Genomic DNA, 22752 nt, shown 5'->3' on the forward strand with positions numbered 1-22752 from the left:
GTGCGCATGCCTCGACACGGACTTCCATTCCAAGAACCCGCGCTCCTCTCTCAAAACGACGTTACGACCGGGAAGCTCCTCGTGTTTGTGGATGCGACCGCGCAATGGTGTGCCGCGGACGTCGAGCGCGACCTAGAGCACCTGAGCGCGCTGACTTTGACGCCAAAGGCAGACCACGATGAGCCGGACAGTGAAGCACCGCCCCGTGTTGCCGAACTCTCGCCTCGGTGTCCGTCCGAGGGCTCGACCGTGGATGAACACGACGACGAATGCGGAAATGGCATCGACGCGACGACACTCAACGACACAAACCCCCACAAATCCCGCGCTTTGACAATGTTTGAAGACAACGAGTACCACGAAGGGCGCGGTGCAAGTTTGAATGTATAATGGCTCTTATAGAACCAAGTTTTGACTCGTTATACAAGTGCAAAAGTGTGGACGCCCACTGGCTCAACTACCGAATCCCGTTTGCAGGTTGTCTTGCGATGGTCCTCCAGCCGACGCAAACTCCTGGCGCAGTATCAGCAGCGGCACCTAGGTCGTAAAAACATTGCCCGCGATTTATGTTTCTCCTCAGTTGAAACAAATTCTTGCCGTTGACAGCCCCGTGCGTTGACATGCAGTCTCTCTTAAGCTAGAAAATGCGCCCCAAAAATATCAAGCCAATTTAAGAAGATCGCAAACGTCGTTTCGATTTGCGATCGACAAGTCTCACGCCTGCCACCGCTCGCTCCACAAGAGCCCTTGTCTCCTTGGCTCACATCATTGACGAGGAATGCAGCTGGTGGTCTTGCCGCCGAGTGCAGCCACGACACGATCCTTAGAATGACATGGACGACTGCATGGACGATCACAAGCTTCAAGCCAGGACTGCCAGCTCTGTCCTTGTTTTCTCGAACGCGTATCGGGCGCCTGATCGGTCGCTTCCCATCTCTGGCCACATTGCACGCGGTTGCGTCATATGGTGATCATGCCTGCGATGAACAAACAATTCGTCCGCATATATGTCCATCCTCCGGATAAAAATACGCTTTCATGGTACTCGGACCGTGGAATTCGCTTGCATGAGTACATAGATGCTTGGAATTCGCTTGCACGAGTACAAAGATACTGGGTCGGATGGCAATGTGGATGCGGGAAACAATCCACTGCACGATCCCGCAGTCGATCCGGTCGGCAGCAGCTTCGTGTGGCCACCACTTTACAACTGCCCGGACGCCGCCCACGTCCAGTACTTAGTATGCTCGTGAGAGTCCACGTCGTCGAGGCCAAGGACCTCGAGAGCAACAAGATGTTCCGCAGCGTCAACCATGCCTACGCCTACCTCTACTACGCGGGCAAAAAGGTCACGTCCGACGTCGCCCACAAGCAGAAGAACGCGCCACGCTGGGGCCTCAAGAAGCGCTTCACCAAAATCGACCCGGCGACCGACAGCAAGGTTCGCATCGACGTCTTCGACCAAGGCCAGTGGGGCCGCAGCGAGATGTTCATCGGCTTTTGCGAGGTCGCGGTGCCCGCGCGGCCCAAGCGCGTCGAATCGTGGGTGCCGATCACACTCGAGAACGCCACAACGGGCAGCGTTCTCGTGCACATCGACTGCGTTGCCGAGCAGAGCGAGGTCGCGCCACCGCGAGTGGCCCCGTACTTGCTCCCGATGCGCCGCACGAGCTCTCTCAGCGACACGTTTCTGCAGCTCGCAGCAGACCTCCCCGAGACGGTGCCGCGCATTGAGCCGACCGAGCTACGCAGGTGCCTCAACCTCGGCAGCGGCGCCTTTGGCAGCGTGCACAGCGGCAGCTACAAGGACTTGACGGTGGCTGTCAAGACGTTTCACACCAAGAGCGGCAACGAGATCGAGACGTTCAAGAAGGAAGTCAACGTCATGGCCAGTCTCGACTCGACGCATACGGTGCAGCTCCTCGGTATCTCGCACGCCGAGTACGACCAGCCGCAGATCGTGATGGAGTACATGGACGGCGGCAACCTCGATGCGCACATCCAGTCGCTCGCCACGGCGCCAGAACACGACGTGGGCAACGTGCTGCCTCTCGCCTGCGACATCGCCAAAGGCCTCGCGTACCTGCACGCCAACAAGATCATCCACCGCGATCTCAAACCGGCCAACGTGCTACTCAGCGCCGACAAGAGAGTGGTCAAGCTCGGCGACTTTGGCATCTCGCGCGAAGAAGACGTCGAAGAGTCGATGACCAACGGCGTCGGCACGACGCTATGGATGGCGCCCGAGGTCATGCAAGGCGGCCGGTACTCGGTCGCGGCCGACATGTACGCATTTGGCGTCATTCTCACCGAGCTCGAGACGCTGCAAAGACCGTATGCGGGCCAAAGGTGCAACCAGTACTTGCTGCAAAGCCAGATCATCCAAGGGCTTCGGCCAACGACGAGCGCTCACTGCCCGTCATGGTACGCGCGGCTGGCGCAGGCTTGCATGCAAGCTGATACGACCAAGCGGCCATCGGCCAACGCTGCCGTCAGCATCCTCGAGGCCCACATGTCGCCGCCCTGCTTTCAACCGATTCCCGAGGAGCTGCTACGTGACATTGTCCCGTTCACGTCCAGCAAGAGCGGCGTGCTTGGTCGTGCGACGCTCGCGCTCCGCCCCGTTGTCCTCAAGTCGTTTCCATATATGAATCCGGATGTCTTTGAGGCGACCGTGGACGTCATGACGGCAGTCGCGTCACCTCACACTGTGCCTCTTCTCGGCACGACGTCTCTCTCCAACACGACCATCTTTGGTCTTGCGTCGCCTTGCGTGCTCGTCATGGGTCACATGGGTGGCGGCAACCTCCACACGTGGCTCAAGCAGCGCGCCAACGCCGACTTCCTTGATACGGCGCTGGCACTCGCCGAGGCTCTGGCGTTCTTGCATGAGAAGAAGGTGGTGCACGGCAACCTCACGCCGTCGAATGTCCTCTTTGATGCTACCGGCATCCCCAAGCTTGCCGACTTTGGCTACGTGCGCGACGAAGACATGATGACGACCAATGGCGGCAGTGCCACGCATTGGATGGCGCCTGAGATCTTCCACGGCAGTTTGCCGTCGACCGCGTCAGACGTCTACTCGCTCGGTGTGCTCTTGACGCAGCTCGAGACGGGCCACGAGCCGTACTGGGACTTCCGAGGAAATCTCCAGCGCCGCGTCGCACAGATCGTGACAGGCGCGCTGCGGCCGTCGCTGAGTGCGTCGTGCCCGCACTGGTATCGTGAGCTGGCGCTAAAGTGCATGGCCGGAGAAGCGATGCGTCGCCCGTCCGCAGCCGAAGTTGTGGACGAGCTCGTCAAATATATGGCGACGCCCTAGTTGTTGTACGTATTAATATGTGATCATCTTAGTCTCTTGGGGCGTTCGATCGGTGCCGCCGAGACGCATAGGTGGTAAGCACTTGGACTTCAGTGCAAATATTTTCTGTACATACCAATGAGAATGCAGATGTTAACTTCATTTTGTCCAATCAAAGGGTCAAGAAACAGATAAGTTGATTGACCCAAGAGCGCACGCACACAGCAGACAACAAGTTTCGCCCACAAGATAGCAAAATGGCTAGAGTGGTTATAAAAGTTAGTAGCATAGTCGATCTATGCGTCGTTTGCGAGGAAACAGCGAAACACGAAATATGAGCTTGCTCGAACAATTATAGGCACTCACAAAGAGTTCATGCAAATTCAACGGCTCTGTCTCGAGTGGAATTGGCTTGTCTCGAACGCTCGGACATTCATCTGGATTCACTCAAAGATAGTCAAATTCAATCACGTCGCATAGTGAGCCCAACAATCACTTGGAACGACCCAATGGAAAACCCAGCCAACGACGACAGCGGCCTCACCGAGACGCTCCGCAAGCGATCGAGGCCTCCATGCACCTCCAAGGCGTGATTGTCGACAACAACGCTACGCACGGCCCCGAGAAGACACTGGCGTCTTTTGACGGCATCTTTGACACTATTTTGGTCAAGGCGCGCAAGGCCAAGCCGCCGCTCGCCACGCAAGTGCCACACTTCGAATATGCCGTCATCTACGGTAGCGGTGTCTTCACCCCCGATGAGCTTCGACTCTTGACCAGCGACGACAAGGAGGCGTCGGACCTCGGAGGTGTGTGGCGGCGACCATCGAGCCACGCAGCGGGGTGCCGAGGCGTCGCGTGAGTGCGCCGTGCGCGAACACGTGTCCAACAGCCTCGCCGAGGTGGACCGCTACGTGGACCATGCGGCGCTCTCGTGTGTGATGGACACCAAGTACCTTGTCAACTCCATGCAGTTGAAGCCATCTGAGCTCAAGAGTGGCCTCCGCACGCTTGAATCGTCGCTCAAGGCCGGGCTTCAGCAGCGACAAGAGCGCTGGGACGCGGCCAACAGCGTCGTTGCCAAGTTTGAAGCGCACCGTCCGAGCATGCTTCGCTTTGCGCAAAGTGTCGCCGAGGGTCAAAAAGCCGCGCAGCTGCTCGGGACGACACTGAGCTTAGCCAAGCAATCGAAGCTGCTTGGCTTAGACATGAATAACGTCCTATGTTTCATGACAGTACTATTGTAGTATTTTCTTTGCGCCATCGATGTATGAGGCTACTGTTGTCAGAGCTCAACGCGAGGTGTGCGAGCAAGTGCGTCAGCAACGGGCAAGCGACGTATCCTCCACCTTCACTGTTACCAACTAAACGTCAAGATTCCTTCTCCAAGAGCAATTGAATCTCCAATGCAGTAGATACTTTGCCGACACAATGACAGTGTCGAGCAGTTGCATCAAGATACTCGATGCAGTTGTGTGCTTGCGCTGGCTCGGGTACAGAATGTGACGTCGAGCGTTGCATCCTCCAGCAAGATTCCAAAATCCGGATCCGGCTCCAAGATATTCGCTTATCCAAGTACATGTACGACCTTTCCGCATGGCCAAGAGCAATATGAAACGGCCCACCCAGCTTATTTAAGCGAATTCGAAGCACCCCATCCGGATACCGCGCCTGATGTGGCAGTCGCCAAATTGCCGTGTACGATGGACTTGGTCGTACGCGTGCCAGAGGCGAAGGACCTCAAGTCCCTCGACGCAATACGGGACGTCGTCCACCCCTACGTCTTTATCCGGTACGGCGGCCACACGAAGAAGTCGCTGGTCCACAAGAAGGGCAAAGACGCGCCGCGTTGGGACGTCGAAGCGCGGTTTGGCGCGATCGACTACATTCGACACCCCAACATCTCACTCGAGGTGTACGACGAGGACCCGTGGGGTCGCGGCGATATGTTTCTCGGTGCTTGCGCCGTCCAAGTGCCCGTCGATACGATCGCGTTTGAGCGATGGCTGCCCATTTGGCACGGCGGCGAACCGACCGGCAGCCTCCTCATCCAATGCGACAGCTTCGACACGCTCGACGTCTGCGCCAACTACGTGCGTCCGTCCATGTCGCTCTCGCTCTCAGTGTCGAAGCGCGAGTCGATCTTTGATGGTGAGCTCGAGATGAGCAAGCCACGGTCGTTCTCGACGGCCACGACTGCCAACGGCGGCTCGTTCGACGATGTCGACGCGTCGGTGCTGAGCGCTGTGGACGTCGGCCGACCGCTTCTCAAGAAAGCTAGCACGTCGTCGACTTCATCCTCCTTGGCAGGCGACGCACTCGAGCTACCCCGCATTGACACGGACGAGCTCGTGCTCACGCTGCCGCTGGGCACCGGAGTCTATGGCTCTGTCGCGCAAGGCGTCTACCGCGGGAAAGACGTTGCGATCAAGACATTCCACCACACGAACGCGGGCACTGACTGCTTTGAGCATGCACTCGAGCTCCAAACCAAGCTCCGCTCCAAGTTCATTGTCCAGCTGTACGGCATCGGCTACACGCGCTGGGGCCAGCCACAGCTCGTCATGGAGTTTATGGAGGCCGGCAACTTGCACCAGTTTATCGATACGACGCATGCGTCACCGTGGTCCGCACGGCTTGTCTCGCGCGTGCTCGACGTCACGACCAGCGTCGCTAGAAGCGTCGCGTCCATCCATGGTCAAGGCGTCGGCCACTGCGATTTGCGTCCGTCCAACATCCTCCTCGACGAGAACGACCGCGTCAAGCTAAGCGACTTTGGCCTCCCGAGCGCAAGCGCGCCCGTGGGACTTGCTATTTACTGGACAGCCCCCGAGGTGCTGCAAGGCCAGGCGCCCTCGTTGGCCGCCGACGTCTACGCCCTCGGCGTCATTTTGACCGAGATGGAGACGCTCCAGCGACCATACAGCGACTTTCGAGGATCGCGGAGTCGGCTTTTGCCACACGTGAGCAATGGCTTGCTTCGACCGTCGCTGAGCGCCGTGTGTCCATCGTGGTACCGACAGCTAGCGACCGATTGCATGGCGCAGAACCCGGCGCAGCGCCCGTCGGCTGCTGATGCTGTCACAATTCTCGACACATTCCTCTCATCCTACTGATCTTATCTACTAAGTTATTTGTGTGTTTTTTGTATATTGTCCATATCTTCTCGACAGGCGGCGTGCTTGGCATCGAATAAGTAAATAAGGTGCAGCACTAAGGTACGAAGGCTTGCACTTCCTTGCTCATGGTCACCGCCCCCGACAAACGTGGCATCCATTTTGTGATTAGCCGAGCTAAAGGATAGATGCACTTGGACGTCTGACACCGACAGGCACACCATCATTCATGACGGCAGCCCGAATCCTTGAGTCGTTGAGTCGTTGGTCGACATGCTTGCAGGTCGAGCTGGGTGCATTGCAGTGGCATGTCCTGGTTCGCCACGAGCCAGAGAATGATGGGAAGAAGGGCAGTGCACGCTGACCAACCCCGGTTGTTGCCGGCGCATTGGGGTCAGCGAGAAGGCGAATCTCGAGATTCCTTCAAGAAATGGGCGCATCCGGATAAAGATGCGCGTCGCTGAAAACCGTGTCCGAAATTCGCCTATATAGTATGCTGACCACTACACCGATTGTAGTTTGCATGGCATTAATGCGTTGTCATGACGGAATGCATCTTTTGGGCAATCAACATATTCCTAGCAAGCGAATAATGCGTCGTGAGTCGACCGACTGAAATGAAAAAGCTTGACGATGTACTCATCTGTGCGAACGTAGCGGCCACCATCCGGTCCACTTTGCCCATTGCGAGGTCATTTCCCGAGCATGGACTTGATCATCAAGGTGTCCCAGGCCCATGGCCTCGTCTCGCTCAAGAAGCTTCGCGCCGTGACGCACCCGTACGTCTTCATTCGCCATGATCGCCACACGAAGAAGTCGCTCGTGCACAAGAAGGGCATGGCGGCGCCCGTGTGGAACGTCGAAGCGCGCTTCCTCGCCGTCGCGTACGCGCCTCCCATCGAGATCCACTTCGAGGTCTTTGACGAGGGCAAGTGGGGCCTTGGCGACATGCTCATCGGCACGACGGTGCTCACGCTGCCACCGGATGCGACGTTCCTCGAGGGCTGGTTCCCGATTTACGCCCACGACACCATGACGGGCCATGTCTTTGTGCGCTGTGACTGCCTTCGCCACGCGCCGCCAACGCCCGAGACGAGCACACTGTCTGCGGTGCTTGTCGAGAAGCATCGGCCAAGCTTGACGTCGTCGTCGGAGGCAACCTTGCCGCTGCTGCAACGTGATGGGCTGCGCAGCCCGAAGCGCAGCAGCAGCTCGCTCTCGAGCGTTAGCTCGGTGGGCCCTCTGCTTTCGCATCGCGGGTCGCTCATCCCGCTTGACACGCCTTGGATCGAGCCAAGCGAGCTATTCGTGAGCGGCAACATTGGCACTGGAGCCTTTGGCGCTGTCGAGCGAGGCCGGTATCGCGACCACGACGTCGCCATCAAGACGTTCCACGCGAGTCTCTCGAGCGACAATACCGCCTTTGAGAAGGAGGTGCAGATCATGTACCGGCTCAACTCGGAGTATACAGTGCGGCTCTTTGGCATCTCGCAGACGGCGCGAGGCCAGCCAAGCATCGTGATGGAATTCATGGACGGCGGCAACCTCCGGCAGTACCTCGACGCGGCCAAGCGCCAGCCACACCATGATGTGAACGCGATGCTCTTTATCGCGCTCGGTATTGCCAACGGACTGGTGTATTTGCACAAGCACCGTATTCTGCACCGCGACCTCAAGCCGCTCAACGTTCTTCTCAACAGCAAAGGCGAGGTCAAGCTCGCCGACTTTGGCATCTCGCGCGAAGATGCGACGACCAACATGACGGCCGGCATTGGCACGTGGCTCTGGATGGCGCCCGAGGTCTTTGACGACTGCGACTATGGCGTCGAAGCCGACATTTACTCGTTTGGCGTCATTCTCACCGAGCTCGACACGCTCCAGCGACCGTATGTGGATGTCAAAGGCGGTCCGTTTCGACTCCAAGAGCAAATCCGCAATGGCACGCTGCGCCCGAGTATGCGCCACGATTGCCCAATGTGGTACCAACAGCTGGCTGCCGACTGCATGGCGGCCGACCCCGTTGACCGACCGACGGCTGCCAAAGTGGCCAAGACGCTTCGCCAGCACATGGGCCGGCCTTGATATAGTATTTACACGTCGGATGTGCTACTCGACGAGTTGCGACATCGTGGACTTCTCTTTAACGTTAAATGTCATGTTGAATCCGTCTGTCTGTATCAAAGAGAGGAGCTCCCATCACTGCAAGCCAACTGCCCAGCACGTCGTCGGCGTCTAAATATGGCATATGCCGAAATTAGAAGTGGATCCCGGCGGTGGGTAGCTCGTGCTACAGACCTCCTACGACGACGTCGCATAGCGTTTTGGGACCTCCAAAGCTTGCACTATCACCGTGCCAAAATGGAGCGACATTTTTTTCCCACTCGATTTGGCCGACCGAGTGCCAAACCTTCGGAAGGTGCGGCTTCAGCACGTCGGACGTGGTTTTGATTGGTCAAAATTTAGTAAAATAGGACCAATCAACGTTTTCTCGTCATCGCGTCGACGTTCGAGCTCGATGCGATGACATTGCACGCCGACCTCTAGACCGTGACGTGTGATCTCGTGGTCTTGAGGTCAACCGGAGGCTAGATCTTGCTCGGACACACACATTAAACCTGTAGATTCGGCCGGTCGGGCCCTCGATGGCACTTGACGTCTCGCTAGTGCAACCCCATCCCTTGTTGGTGCATCGCCATCACGTTCGTTCATTGATAAGATTACGGTCCATTCTTATTATAAGCATACCAACGACATCAACCCACAGTTTGGAGCAGCCTTGTTCGTTAGTTTCTGCAATTTAGGCCGTGTCGTAGCGGCTACACGCTTCGTGATGCCTCCATTTCACATCACAACAGTGTCCCGCAACTGTCCTCCTGGTGTAGACTGTCTGAAGACAACGATAGAGAACTAGTGTATCATTTGTTATTACAAGAGGAAGGTTTCCTTGTGCAGATCGAGGCCGTAGACGTACGCTTGGGCTTGCACATGCGCGGCCAAGCCCGGCGGGCCGCACACGAGGACGCACGTCTTGGTGCCTGCGTACGGCTTGAGAAGGTCGTCGATGCGCGGGCGGCCAAAGGCGTACGAGAGCGACCGCTCGTCTGACAACAGCACGCGCCCATGCTCAGTCACCTCATCAGCGTAGAGACGGAGGTTGTCGGCGCTCTTTGGCAAAAAATCGGCTGGGGCGCCAAACTCGGACGGCGTCCGGACGATCCAGTGCAGCGTCGTTGTCGTCGTTGACTTGGCAGTCTTTTCTTGCTGGTTGAGAATGTGCAGCAACGGCGTAACACCGATACCACCAGCAATGAGCAGCACGGTGTCGTACTCGTCGAGGTTGATCGAGAGGTTCCCGTACGGCCCACCGACAACGACCGTGGTCTCCACACCGAGCAGCGACGTGTACACGTCGTCCACAAAGCTGCCGTCGGTCGTCGCCTTGATGACAAAGCCAATCGTTGGTGCGCCGGAGGCGTCGACCGTGGCCATAGCCGAGAACGGGTGCCACTGCAGCCACGAGATCGCCGGGATCGCCACCCAAAAGTAGGCGCCGAGCGGCATGTCACGGGCCCACGCCTTCGTTTGGGGCGTCGAGGGCAGTACGATCGTGACCGTCTTCTCCGTATGGCTGCTCAAGACGACGCGGAACCGGTTCCAGTGCGACCGAAGTCGCCAGAGGTAGCTGCCGACGTACAGCGTCAGCGGCAAGATTAGCGAGAGCCACACGGTGCGGGCGTGGAGGCACGCAAACACAAGACCACCGACGGCCGCCACCCGATGAACGTAGTAGAAGAGCTCAAAATGATTCCGGCGTACGTACGGAACCGCAAAGAGCCCGAGCAGCGCAAACGAGAGAAACGCACTGAAGCCGAAGAAAGGCACGACGCCTTGGCTGCCATAGCTCGTCATCGAGAGGACGCTGATGCGCTGCGCGTTGAGGTAGAGGTGCCAGGCAGCAAAGACCACAAAGAGGCGGCCAAGGACGCGGTGGAACTTGAGCACCCGCTCAAACGACGAGCCAAAGACAAGCACCTCCCAGTGCACTCCGCGGGCGACAGGAAGCAGCAAGAGCATCAAATGCACCAGCGCGAGGTGGCCCGACACGAGCGACCACACGCGCGACGGTTCAAACGACGCCGCGACCGCCGCGCCCACGAGGCCAAGACACCCAACGTAGTGCAAAAGCACGATGGCCTCGCCGACCTTGAGATCGCTCAGCGGCTGCAACAGCCAGGTGTGCAGCAAGCCGACGCTGCGCTGGAAACGCGGTGGTGCAACAAACGTGGTGTTGAGCCACCGACGCAGCGGGTAGGCAAAGACGTGCGTCGCGACAAGCCCCACGAAGACAAGCCACACGATGAGCCCGAGCACAATGTAGAGCGTCGAGGTCGAGACGGCCGAGGGCGAGGCCGCGGACGTGAGCTGCAGCGACTGAAACGTGAGGAGCGACGAGCCACGGTCCTGGTGGTACGACGGCCACGCGTCATGTCCATATGCCCAGTTGACAATCGCATCGGCGTTCGGGGCGATGGCCACGTCGGTCGCGGTCGCCGCGTCCAGCCGCCGCTGAAACGTAAACTGCGCAGTGCCGTTGGCGACAGAGGCCGAGTAGAGCACGAACGAGGACGCGTCAGAGGTCGCTGCAAGCGGCAAAATGTCTTCTGGTTCGTAGCCTGTCAATGCAAACAGCGCGGGCGTGGGCTTCGAGAAGTCAAAGACCACGGCGTTGTTGACCGGATCGTTGACCATTTGCGCTTTGGGGGCGAGCGAGAGCCCGAGCCAGGTAGCCTTGACATCGGAGAGCACGAGCTGGATGCAGGCGTGGCCATCGTAGACGAGGTGCTTGATCTGCAGAATCCCGCTCGGGTCCAGCGGCTGCAACGTCCGGCCGTGCTGGAACCACTTGGACGCACAGAGCGAGGTTGCGCCGACGACGCTACGCGAGAGAGCGACGCGCGCGCTGCCTCGATCCTGGTGGTATGACGGCCAGGCGTCATGCCCGTACGCCCAGTTGAGAATCGTGTCCGGTTTGGTCACATCGATCGCGACGTCGGACGACGCGACGGCCGCCAGCGACCGCTCGTACGTGAGCCGCAGAACGCCGTTGATGGACGACGCGGCAAAGATGCGGAGATGCGACTGGTCAGCCAGGCGCAGCATAAACTCGGGATCAAAACCCGTGAGCGCGTACGCGGTAGGCGCGTTCGTGCCGTCAAACACCACAGCGTTGTTGAATGGGTCGTTGACCATGTTGGTCGAGTTGGAGAACGCTAGGCCTAGCCACGTGGCTTGCGGGTCGTGCAGCTCGGCGTGGATGCAGATGCGCGCGTCGTCGGCAAGGGTCTTGTACTGGATCGGGCTCTCGCCGAGCGGGAGAAGCGGCAGCAACGTAAACGCCGGCGAACTGCACAAACTCGGGGAATCAATGGCCGTGTCGATGCGCACAGTGGCCGAGCCGCGGTCCTGGTGGTACGAGGGCCAGGCGTCGTGGCCATACGCCCAGTTGAGGATCGTCGGACGGTCGAGATCAATGCGCACGTCGCCAGCGACGACAAGTGGCCGCTGGAACGTCACTTGAAGCGAGCCATTCACGCGCGTGTGCGAGTGCACGCGGACCGCTACATTTGATGATTGCGGCGTGAGGAGCTCAGGCTCGTAGCCGCCAAGGGTGTAGACGCCGACGTTGCCAGCTTGAGCGTTGTAGATGACGGCGGCGTTGGTCGGGTCGTTGACCATGGCGGCTGTTGGCGAGACGGTGAGGCCGAGCCATGTTGCTTCGGCGTCGTCCAGCGCGACTTGGAAGCAGACGTCGGTGGCGCTGGCGAGGCTCTTGAAGCGGGCGGGACCGTCGCCGAGCGGCGCTAGCGGGAGCCGCTGGAACTGCGCCGAGTCGCAGAGGTCAGCGCGACTGCTCGCCGCGGCTGCAAGGACCGGAAGGCTGGCGACGACCCAAGGCGTCCAGTGCATGGTCAAATCCAGAATGCGGATCCACAACTGGTCGTGCTGGTCTGCGCTGGCGAAATGCACGCGTGCGATTGGCCAATTCTCATAGCTCGATCGACGCTGATTGGTCGAGCATGACATGATGTCAGCTGTGACGGTCCCACGTACGCTGTGAAATAGTGTGATGTGAATGGCGCGCGTCCAACGCTGGCGTTCACGGACCTTCCTGTCTGTGCTGCGAGCTGGGTGCACAGAAATCGACCGTGCGCTTAAGCGCCTGTCGCTTCTACCGATACTGCCAAGGTAACCGGCCTCAGGCTTCAAAGTTGAACTCGGTTTGTGCACGGTTAACGAAAGTCGCACTGGAGCAACTGCCAACGACCTTCTAGAGCGGGCGTCGTGGTCCTACATGTAGCCACTTCGCTTGGTTGTATTCCCTTGCATCCAAGTGCTTGCGTCGGCCACGGCCAAGAGGCAACGTCTCGTTTCATTTTCTGATTCGAGTACTTGGTACTTGAGCAACCCAAAGCTGCAACCCGGGCATTTGCCAGAGCATCGCTGCATGCAACGTACTACTGTACACGTCCACTCTTGCCTCAGTTGCGCCTTGTGGGCCGTGCCCAGACCTCCGTGTCGTTCGTCGGTGAAGGCGTTGCGGACATTGACGGTAGCTTGCTTTAGTAGGAGAATTAGGGTGGGGCGCACAAAGCTCCAAGCTCTGTGCAGTGCCACACGTAATACCCTGGTAGATGAAACCATTTAATTCGATCCGGTATCCCTGTATCGTCCGCTAACGTAGGGTGCACTTACCGATCCCAAGCGACACTCACACTATTTGATGCAGATTGGCTACCACGTTGAAGGCAACGGGCCGGTGGTAGTAAAAACGTGGGCTTCGGCGTCCTTCCTGGATGCAGCAGAGTAAACGAAGCGCATCTGTGGCAACGACGACGGCAGCAGGTATACCTACTCGCCGGGCTACGGGGCAAGACCGGCTACTATTGTACATGGCGTTCCTAGTTGTAGGCTTGAGCCGGCACGCATTCAAGTACATAGTCGCTCGTTGTAGTACAACACACAACAACCAAGAAACTCTTTGTTTCCAGCCAAAAACCTACTAGTACACTAGCTCCCCTATTTAGTAGTTCATAAACGCAGACCTGTTGCTCGTACCTGTGCTGCATGTCGACCAGTGCATTCTGCTCTTGCGAAAACGGCGTATCGGTATGTTTGTACCTACTTGGATGTTCTACTAGTGTACTATTGTAGTTCACACCCCGTTGGTTGGCCCACCATCGACAATATATAATGCACGAGTGCGGCTAGGGTCCTCAGCAGCCTGCATGCAAGTTTACGCTCAGGATTCTTCGACGCTCACATTTTTTGTAAATTAATCGTGATGCTGCTCCTCGTCCGCGTCGTGGCGTTCGAGGCAGAGCCACGCGAGGTCCGGGAGGCGCTGCGCGGCCGTGCGGCATTCTTCGAGCTCTTCCGGCGTCTCGACCGTGTCACCAATGTGCACCTTGCCTTCGCGGTATGTACATGCTTCGAGTGCCGAGATGATGGCGAGCGCGCCATCGATGCCAAACGGGTTGTCATGGAGTCCCATCGTCTCCATGTGGCCTGTCTCGGGGATGACGCGGCTCAGAGCCATGGCGCCGTCAAACCCGATCCAGTTGTCCGAGAGGTCGACCGCATCGAGCCGGTGGAAGATCGTAGCAAGCGCATGCGCGCCGATGGACCCGATGCGGTTGCCCGGAAGGTCCAGCACTTTGAGCGCCTTGCAGCGCGGAATGACAGCGGCGAGCGCGATCGCACTGAGGTACGTACAGTCTTGGTCGACGAGGCGGAGCGCCTCGAGGCGCGGGCAGCTCGGGAGGACATTCGCAATCGCCAAGACGCCTTCGTCCATCAAATTCGACGCTTCGAGATCGAGGTACAAGAGCTGGGGCAGGAGCGTCGCCAAGTGCGGCAAGGCCGGCGGCGGCACGACAAATGGTGTGAGCTCGAGTCGCCGGAGCTTGGTGAGACGCGTGAGCGCTTCGACAAACGCCACGCTCTGCTCGGTCTCTTCGGGGATCTCTTCTTCAAAACTGAGGTTCAGGCCGAGGATGTTGGCGCCGCGGAGCGTGCCGACGATGGCCGGGAGGTCGTTGTAGCTGCACACTTCCATGCCAAGGGATTGAAGCTGCGGCGGCAGCGTCGACCGGGCGTAAAAAAGGCCGGTAGGGAGGCTCCCAAAGCGCAAGTCGAGCTCCTTGAGGGTCGTCGAGGCGCAGAACGCGTCGCAGAGAATCTTGAGGCACTCCTCGTTGAGCCAGAGACCGTCGAGCTTGATAAACTCGACCGGACGGTGCGCAAGCCACGCAGCGAACGCGATCGCTGTCGGCTTGGTCCACTCGACGCGCGAGTTGACGTACTCGATCACAAGGTTGGTCACCTGCGACGCGCTGAGCGCCTGCATGAGCGCGAGCTGCTGCTTGTGCGTCGCGGCGTAGTGCCAGATCATGTCGACTTCGCGCAGCACGGGCAAGATCGTGAGCGCGTAGCAGAAGCGGTCGAGGTTCGCCTGCGTCCAGACGTCCGACTCGTCTTCGTCTTCGTCGTGGTCGTTGGCAAAGTCGAGCTCGATGCTGGCGACGCGCCGGCCCCATGTCTCGAGCGCCGCCTTGAGCTGACTCGGCGTCGCAATCTCAAGCAGCTTGAGCTTGGTCGTGGGTGGCATCTCGTACGTCGGCGTCGCGTTGTGGACCGTGTCGAGGCACACGATCGGGTGCAACCCCGCCGCCATCTCGACCCAGCGCTGCAGCTCGGCGTCGGCGAGCGTCGTTGGCATAAGAAACTCGGGCCAGAGGCGCACGTGGTTTGGGTACAGCGGGTCGCCGACGGGCACGACGAGGCGGCGGCTGCGCACGGCGCCATAGAGCGAGAGGAGCGCCCGGAGCGGCGCCGAGAGCCACGCGTTGGGCAGCGCGCGCAGGAACGAGAGCATGTCTTTGGACGTCATGATGTACTCGGCGACGCGCTGGAAGAGCTCGGGCAGCAGCACATGCTGCTCGGTCGTCGCGGCGAGCGCGGCCTCGTCCATGCTGCTGCTGGGCTTGCCGACGAAAATGGCGTTGGCGACGACCCAATTTTGGCCAATCGTTGAAGTGCACGTTGGGGATTGGTGGAAAATACAACATGACGTGGCAGGCTCCAACGGCGTGCTGGTGACACGACAGGAGATAGCGTCGACGATATCTAGGCTGGGCCCGTGTCATCCAAATCCTATACCCGGGCTTAGTATCCCACAGAGCTAGGCGTAGCAAAGGGATCGAGCAATATTACTCCTCCCCAGCGCAGCAACCGACATGAGAAAATACAACTGTCGACCGACAAGGACTCACTTCTGGCCCGGCTTGCCACGGCGTTTCGGGTCGTCACTGCGTGCAAGGAGCGCTAGACAAGCAACGAGAGACGTGTCGTGTATGTACTTAGTGCGAGAGGACATCGAGCTTGCACCACGCCCGGTTCGGGAGTGCATCCGCCCACGACAAGCAACGTGCGAGGTGCTCTGCGTTGTCGACGGTATTGCAAAGGCCCACAGTACCGCCTCGATGAACTGGCGACGTGGCCATGGCATGAATGAGACTGATGACACCGTACTCGCCGATGGGATTGCCAGACAATTCGAGATCGGTGAGGTGCGCTGTGGCATCCATGTGAGTCGCCAGAAAGAGGGCACCGTCGACATCGATGCCATTGTTCCGCAGCAGCAAGGCGTCGAGTGACCCCACGATTGGCAACAGAGCGACCAAACCTTCCGAGCCAAAGTTGTTGAACGACAATTCGAGCGTCTTGAGCGACGGGCAGTGAGGAATGACATCGGCGAGTGCTTCCGCCGTGACATACGTGCACTCTTGGTCGACGAGGCTCAGAAATCGGAGCCTACGACACTGAGGCAGAGTCCGCACCATTGAGATCACACCAAGGTCGCCCAGAGAACTTTGCTGTAGCTCAAGATGTTCGAGGCGCCGCAGCGGGGCCAAATCGATGGGGCGAATGGGGTCGCCACCAAGCTCGAGATATCGAAGGTTCTGCAGACTGGCGAGCACTCGAGGTAGCGCGAGCACCGTGCGATCGCCGAGGGGCTCGTCCCAGGAGAGGGATACGTGGCGTAGGTTGGCGCCACAGACGACGCGCAGAAAGCGGACAACGTCCCGTTCTTGTTCAACAATGGCCTCGAGTGTCTCGAGCTGAGCAGGGAGGGCAAGGCGCCCCACCTGCGAAAGGAATGGCTGATGTACGATGATGCCAAAGAGCAGACTGGATAGATCTTCCGCTACGTTGAGGACCTTGAGCGTTCGCGATTGTAGAATCCCGACCGAGAGCCGCGTCGCGTTCATCTTGTTGAGAGGCAGATTCCGGAGCTCCAGAGATGAAATGGGCGCGTTGCAAACCCATCGTACAAATGCCTTGGCCGTCTCCGCGGACCATTTACTGACGCTGTTGTGGTAGTGCAGTGTCAAGCGCGTGATGCCCGAGCACACAAGCATGTTGACAAAGTTGGTTTGGAGCGCGGTGCTTCGCACGGGGACCCAGCAAGCGCGGAGCTCACGCAACGTCGGCATTCGGCTTAGATAGTCAAAGGCGTCGGGCGGCCACGACCCGTCGCAGCAGTCCCGAATGATGACGCGCAACGCCTCAACGTTTCTGAGATCCGCCGCACGCTCAAGCTCGTCCACGGCGCTTACTACGTCGATACAGAGCTTTGTGCCTGGAGGAACAACGTCCGAGACGCTGCGTCCGGCGTGTGTCGAAATGCGCGGCAGCATTGAAAGGTACGTTCTGAGAAGCGCCACGAGCTGCGCGTCTGCTACCGAGCGGGGCAGTGTTGCGTCCGTGAATGACATCGGTAGCTCCATGTTGGGCCAGAGCTGCACCATCTTGGGCTGGTCTGCGCTCGTGTCGACGAGGCGACCGTCGCGCACGCAGGCGTAGAGCTCGCGCAAGGCGGCCATCGGCAGCGTTAACAATTCTTGCGGCAGCGCCGTCACAAAGGCGTGCATCTCGTTCGACGAGCAAAAGTACTGCGCAATGTGCTGCAGCGTCTCGGCCGGCAGGGGCGGCGCCGCGATCTGGGGAAAAGCCATCATCACGTCGTGCGTCAAGTAGCGGAATGACGCCACACCACGTCGTATACCTCCATTTCCCACCCACAGTGTGAGGTGCTTTTTGTAGTGCGTTATCAAAGTGATATTTCGCGTGTAAACAGTTTCCTACAATGTGGGAATGCTGGAAATATCAACTAGAGAGGGATGTGATTGACCAAGAAACGTATCAAGCACAACTGAGATCAAAGCGCGTGGTTGGATCATTTGATGCCCTGCTGCTAGGAGTGCAAGGGGTTTTCTTTGAGAAGATGACTATAAGATCTGGTTGCCCAACTGAAGCGCACCATTGAGTGCAGCTGATGAGTTGACCATTTCGATCTACTCCACCAATGTGTGACGGCTGTCAGCGATGCCATAGGGGCCGCTGATTGGCTGGAATTATCAGGATAAAGCGCGCGTTTGTCTTTGTCTGCCAGGCAGCAGCGATCATTTGGACCCTCAATGGCCGCCCCATGTACCTCGTGAAATAAGAACCGGGTCGTGCGCCCGATCGCGATCTCGAGATGCGGCAGCAAAGGAATGCACGGGCGCTCACTTTGGTGGACGGACGCTTTGGGCGTAGACGCACACGTAGTCCCTAGTACTAGAGCAGCCCGATCAATCGTCAGCTTTTGCACAATACGAGTGAACGCGTCGGCATTTTGTCCCGGGACGGGTCCCATTCATTCAACATGAGTATCTTTTGGCGTTGGCACCACGAACAACATATGGATATAATATCCGGATCCGGTTGCTTGACAAATTTTGACGACAAACCGCAACAATGCATGCCACGCTCCCGACAGTCGGCGCGCCACTGACCAGGGTGCCCTCGACCGCCGTGCGCTTACTGCCCGACGTGCTCCAGCTCATCGCCACGTACCTGCAGGATAGCAAGACGATGTACGCGTTTCTGTGGGCGCTGCCGCACACGTGGCTCACACCGCCCATGGCCGCGCTCGCTGCGCTCTACGAGGCCGTCGGCAGCGGCCAGCTTGCCAATATAAACATAGCGCGTCTTTGGCCCACGTTCGACATGCGTAACCTGCCGTTCATCCCTGACGAGTTCGCTCCAGTCTTCCAAGCCTACGTGCCGATGCTGCCGCGGCTTGATCTCAGCCGCAGGTTCCACCGTCAGCTTGACCTGCCGCAAGCGATTCCAGTGCGACGATGCAAAATCACAACGGCTCAGATGCTCGTGCATGCTGTCAAGAAATGGTTGCAGCAGCTGCAGTCCCTCGAATTGACGCATAGTCTCGACAAGCTGCCGATCCAGCACCTCTGCGACTCGCTGCCGCGACTGTCCAAGCTTCGTCGCCTTAGCGTCATGTGGCATTCTGACGCACGTGCAGAGGAGTCTTTGGCTCTTCTCAATGCTCTCTGCGACTCGAACGTTTCGGATGTGTCACTGCGCTACGACGCCAACACCACCGCGGTGTGGAGTGTGCGAGAGGTCGCAGCGTTTGCGCGCTGGCTCGAAGGCAAACGTGTTTCCTCGGTCCGCCTCATTTATGTACCGCTTGACGATGCGAATGCACAGGTCCTCGCGCGTACGCTGGTCCAGTCACGCACACTACGGTCTCTCCACGTGGATGGCGGGCCGTTGCCGCTCGCGTTCTACAACCTCGGGCTGTCGCTTCCAAACCAGCTCGAGTCGCTCAGGACATATGTGCTACACTCCAGCGGCGTGCCTGGCTTCACGCAGACCATCGCTGGCTCCAACGTACGCACGTTGACGGTGGGAACTGTGATCCCGATGGCGAAGGACGTGGTGATGGCAACGAACGTCATGAACGTCATGACGCGCCTCCCGCGGCTGCAATGCCTTGTTGTTATGTACACTGCGGTACCGCTACCGACGGTTGTGCGGTTGAGCGAACGCTTGCAAACACTCAAGTCTCTGCAATTGCACAACACGAACCTCGACGACTTTGGCTTCGCCGTGCTCACCCGCGCCCTCCCGGATTGCCGGCAGCTCGAAACGTTGCTGCTCAGCGGTCAAAAGGACGCGACGTGTCTCGCTGCAGAGTACGTTGCCGACAAGATCCCACAGTGTCCGTCGCTCAAGACGCTCGACTTGAGCTGCTGCCCGATTGGCTCGCGCGGTTTTGCGGCGTTGCTCCCCGTCTTGAATTGTCTTGACAGAATCTTTCTGATCGGGTGCAACATCGACGACGACGGTGCAGATGCGCTGAGTGGTGTGATGGGCACCACCGACCACCTCTACCAACTCGACTTGCGCGGCAACTGTTTCTCAGAGGACGCGGCGATGAGACTGATCAAGGCAATGGCGAGCCGCACGGTTCGGTGGGGAGAACTGAATCTGTATGGATCGATGCGAACAAGAAGCAGCCGTGCCGCGTGCTGGCGGTGCGCCAAAGAGTGTCTTCCCAACACTTCGTGGTGCAATATCTATCGCAAGTAGGGGTAATAAGCAAAAAGATGACGTCGCTTGCCAGCGAGATAGCGGTTGGTTTGTTCTAGCTCTTACTTGCAAACAGCTAGCTTGAGCTGTGAACAGGCTTTTAAAACAAATCGACAAATTTGCTGGATACGTCTTTGCCTCAACTTGGGAACATTTGCGGGTTTGGTTCTGCGTGCCGGATCACATATCAGCTGCTATTGCTTTCTTTCGAGATTGCTGCCATCGATCAAATCACATACCCAGTCTGAAGTTCTGTTCATGTATTTTGTGCCAAGCGGCCGAAACTTGCCTTAATATCAAGTTGCATATTCTATCAAGTCGTAAACATTGCATTTTAATGGTTTGCCGCGATGCTGATTGGTCGCTTTGCAGGGGCTGAATTCGGCTAGCGCGTTTTGCCTGCCACATCGCCGGACGCCATTTTCCATTTTGCACCATGCGACGCACCCTAGATGCGACGGACGCTCACCAGGCCAAGAAGCGCAATACGACGGCCGGCGCCCATCTGGCGTCCGACGTGCTCCAGCACATCGCCATGTACGTGCAAGACAACAAGACGATGGGCGCATTTCTCTCGGCGCTGCCGCGCCCGTGGTGCACCGAACCGATGACCGCGCTCGCTACGCTTTTCGAAGCCATTCGCAGCGGGCGCCTACACAACACGAGCATGACGTGGCTTTGGCCCACGCTCGACATGTCGAATCTCACGTCCATTCCCGACGAGCTTGCTCCGGTCTTCGAAGCTTACGTGCCGATGCTGGCCCGGCTCGACGCCAACCTCGAATTCCATCGTCAGTTTGGCCTTCCGCAAGACATTCCAGTTGCACGAAAACGTCTCGCGCCGTCCAGGGGCTTTACAAAAGTAGTCAATTGCTGGTCGCAGCAGCTCGAGTCCATTGAATTGATACAAGATCCCGACACACTGCCAACCCAGCACTTCTGCGACGCGCTGCCTAGACTACCCAAGCTTCGTCGCCTTGATGTTTCGTGGCATCCTGACGCTTGTGCAGATGAGACATTACATCTTCTCAATGCTCTTTGCGACTCTAACGTCACGGAGCTGTGGCTACGCTACGACTCAGAGACCTCCGCGCAGTGGACCACGGCCGAGGTCACAGCATTTGAACGGTGGCTCCAAGTCAAGTCTGTCACCTCGGTTGGTCTCGTGGACGTGCCCATTGACGACGCCAACGCACAGACCGTCGTACGCGCGCTGCTGCAGTCACACACACTCAAGCACTTGCATGTGGATGTCGGAAAATTGCCGCGTGCTCTCTTCAACCTTGGGTTACCGCTTCCAAGCCAGTTCGAAAAACTATACGCGTTCGCGCGGAGCATTGACAATGTGCGTGGCTTCATCCAGACCATCGCTGGCCCCAACCTGCGCACGTTGATTGTCGGTACTCAGACCTCGCTGCAAAAGGACGAGGTGCTGGCAACGGACTTCATGGACGCCGTCACGAGTCTTCCTCGGCTCCGGCATCTCTCTCTTGTCCACGTAGCGCTGCCACTGCCAACGGCCGTACAACTGAGTAAGCGACTGCCGGGGCTCACGACTCTGGAGCTTTTCAACACGAACCTCGATGACGTTGGTATGGCTGTGCTCGCCCGCGTCCTTCCGAACTGCTGTCATCTCGAGACATTGAAGCTCAGTGATCAAGTGTGTTCGCACATTGCTGCCGAGCTTTTGGCGAAAAATATTGCGCTCTGTCCGTCGCTCAAGACGCTCAACTTGGCGGGCAGCCCGATTGGCTCGCGCGGACTTATTGCGTTGCTACCTGTCTTGCGTCGCCTCGACAGTGTCGTTCTGGATCGTTGCGGCATCGATGACGACGGTGCGGCTGCGCTTTGTCGTGCGATGGACGCTACCGACGACCTCTACCAACTCGACTTGAGCTGCAACTTGTTCTCGCAAGAAACTGTGAAGCGCATCATCCGGGCGGTCTCAAAACGTGCCACTCGGTGGGGCACCGTCTCCCTTCATCATATTTTGAAAAGGCCAAAGAAGCAGAAATATTGCATGTGGTATGCCAAGACGTACCTTCGCAACGAGACGTGGTGCAGGATGTAGCCAATACCTTAGTAAACGGCATATAATAATCTTGAATAAATCAAATACTGTATATGTCTCTACCGGAGCCTTCCAGCTCGGGGCGCTAATGCACAGGCGCGTACGCTGCAGCAGTCACACACGCCCAAGCACTTGTACGTCGATGGCGGACTATTGCCCCACACTCGCTTCAACCTCGGGTTGTCGCTTCCAAACCAGCTCGAGACGCTCTATACATTTGTGCGGCACATCGACGATGTGCTTGGCTTCATATAAACCATTGCCGGCACCAACTTGCGTAAGCTCATCCTCGGTACTCTCGCCCCTAGAAGACGATGCGGTGATGGCAACGGACCTCAGAAACGCAATCATGAGCCTCCCGCGCCTGCGCCATCTCTCTCTTTTCCACACAGCGCTCGGCGAGCCAAACGCCGGACGAACTTCGTCCAGAACCACCTGTGGAGTGACCTGTGCTGCGGTCGAGGCGTCGCTCTACTCTAGTTTTGTGGTGGTATTGGAGGGGGTCGTCGTTGCTGTCGTTGGTGCGTGAGCGGTGGCGTCGGTCGTGAGAACGGTATGGGCAGTCTAGCGTGTCTAAAGGAAGCGGAGTTGGCTGCGGCAGGTCGGATGCAAAATGGAAAATGAAGGTTTTGGGACTGCACATTGCAGCGCGCAAAAACTGAGTGTAAAATCGATCAAGCAACCCATTGTACTGTACTTGCTTCTTGTATACCGAGTGTAGAAGGTGTGAATTGGACTAACTACCCGCACGGAGAAGACTT

The 22752-nt window shown here is 58.2% G+C and overlaps 9 protein-coding genes across 9 annotated transcripts; 6 read left to right on the forward strand and 3 right to left on the reverse strand.

Moving 5' to 3' along the window:
* Positions 1–6: 6 nt before the first annotated feature.
* Positions 7–415, forward strand: SDRG_00055 (hypothetical protein; the record flags this gene model as incomplete). The annotated part of the gene is made up of 2 exons (XM_008605517.1): positions 7–353; positions 403–415. 2 exons carry the CDS (start codon positions 7–9, stop codon positions 413–415), a joined length of 360 nt encoding a protein of 119 aa, XP_008603739.1.
* Positions 416–1243: 828 nt separating this feature from the next.
* On the forward strand, positions 1244–3345 carry SDRG_00056 (TKL protein kinase; the record flags this gene model as incomplete). Its single annotated transcript, XM_008605518.1, has 1 exon — positions 1244–3345. The coding sequence occupies one exon, from the start codon at positions 1244–1246 to the stop codon at positions 3320–3322; it is 2079 nt and encodes a 692-aa protein (XP_008603740.1). The 3' UTR covers positions 3323–3345.
* A 530-nt stretch (positions 3346–3875) lies between these two features.
* Positions 3876–4548, forward strand: SDRG_00057 (hypothetical protein; the record flags this gene model as incomplete). Its single annotated transcript, XM_008605519.1, has 2 exons — positions 3876–4144; positions 4194–4548. 2 exons carry the CDS (start codon positions 3876–3878, stop codon positions 4546–4548), a joined length of 624 nt encoding a protein of 207 aa, XP_008603741.1.
* Positions 4549–4960: 412 nt separating this feature from the next.
* On the forward strand, positions 4961–6443 carry SDRG_00058 (TKL protein kinase). Its single transcript, XM_008605520.1, has one exon. The coding sequence runs from the start codon at positions 5005–5007 to the stop codon at positions 6415–6417; it is 1413 nt and encodes a 470-aa protein (XP_008603742.1). The 5' UTR covers positions 4961–5004; the 3' UTR covers positions 6418–6443.
* Positions 6444–7122: 679 nt separating this feature from the next.
* Positions 7123–8587, forward strand: SDRG_00059 (TKL protein kinase; the record flags this gene model as incomplete). Its single annotated transcript, XM_008605521.1, has 1 exon — positions 7123–8587. One exon carries the CDS (start codon positions 7123–7125, stop codon positions 8497–8499), a length of 1377 nt encoding a protein of 458 aa, XP_008603743.1. The 3' UTR covers positions 8500–8587.
* Positions 8588–9316: 729 nt separating this feature from the next.
* On the reverse strand, positions 9317–12401 carry SDRG_00060 (hypothetical protein). The gene has a single exon (XM_008605522.1). It carries the CDS (start codon positions 12382–12384, stop codon positions 9343–9345), a length of 3042 nt encoding a protein of 1013 aa, XP_008603744.1. The 5' UTR covers positions 12385–12401; the 3' UTR covers positions 9317–9342.
* Positions 12402–13681: 1280 nt separating this feature from the next.
* Positions 13682–15510, reverse strand: SDRG_00061 (hypothetical protein). Its single transcript, XM_008605523.1, has one exon. The coding sequence runs from the start codon at positions 15446–15448 to the stop codon at positions 13751–13753; it is 1698 nt and encodes a 565-aa protein (XP_008603745.1). The 5' UTR covers positions 15449–15510; the 3' UTR covers positions 13682–13750.
* Positions 15511–15836: 326 nt separating this feature from the next.
* On the reverse strand, positions 15837–17498 carry SDRG_00062 (hypothetical protein; the record flags this gene model as incomplete). The annotated part of the gene is made up of 1 exon (XM_008605524.1): positions 15837–17498. One exon carries the CDS (start codon positions 17496–17498, stop codon positions 15837–15839), a length of 1662 nt encoding a protein of 553 aa, XP_008603746.1.
* A 781-nt stretch (positions 17499–18279) lies between these two features.
* Positions 18280–22246, forward strand: SDRG_00063 (hypothetical protein; the record flags this gene model as incomplete). Its single annotated transcript, XM_008605525.1, has 4 exons — positions 18280–19744; positions 20373–20782; positions 21017–21862; positions 22088–22246. The coding sequence occupies 4 exons, from the start codon at positions 18280–18282 to the stop codon at positions 22244–22246; spliced, it is 2880 nt and encodes a 959-aa protein (XP_008603747.1).
* Between the last annotated feature and the right edge of the window lie 506 nt (positions 22247–22752).

This window comes from Saprolegnia diclina (genome assembly GCF_000281045.1).
Source record: "Saprolegnia diclina VS20 unplaced genomic scaffold supercont1.1, whole genome shotgun sequence".
NCBI classification, from domain to species: domain Eukaryota; phylum Oomycota; class Saprolegniomycetes; order Saprolegniales; family Saprolegniaceae; genus Saprolegnia; species Saprolegnia diclina.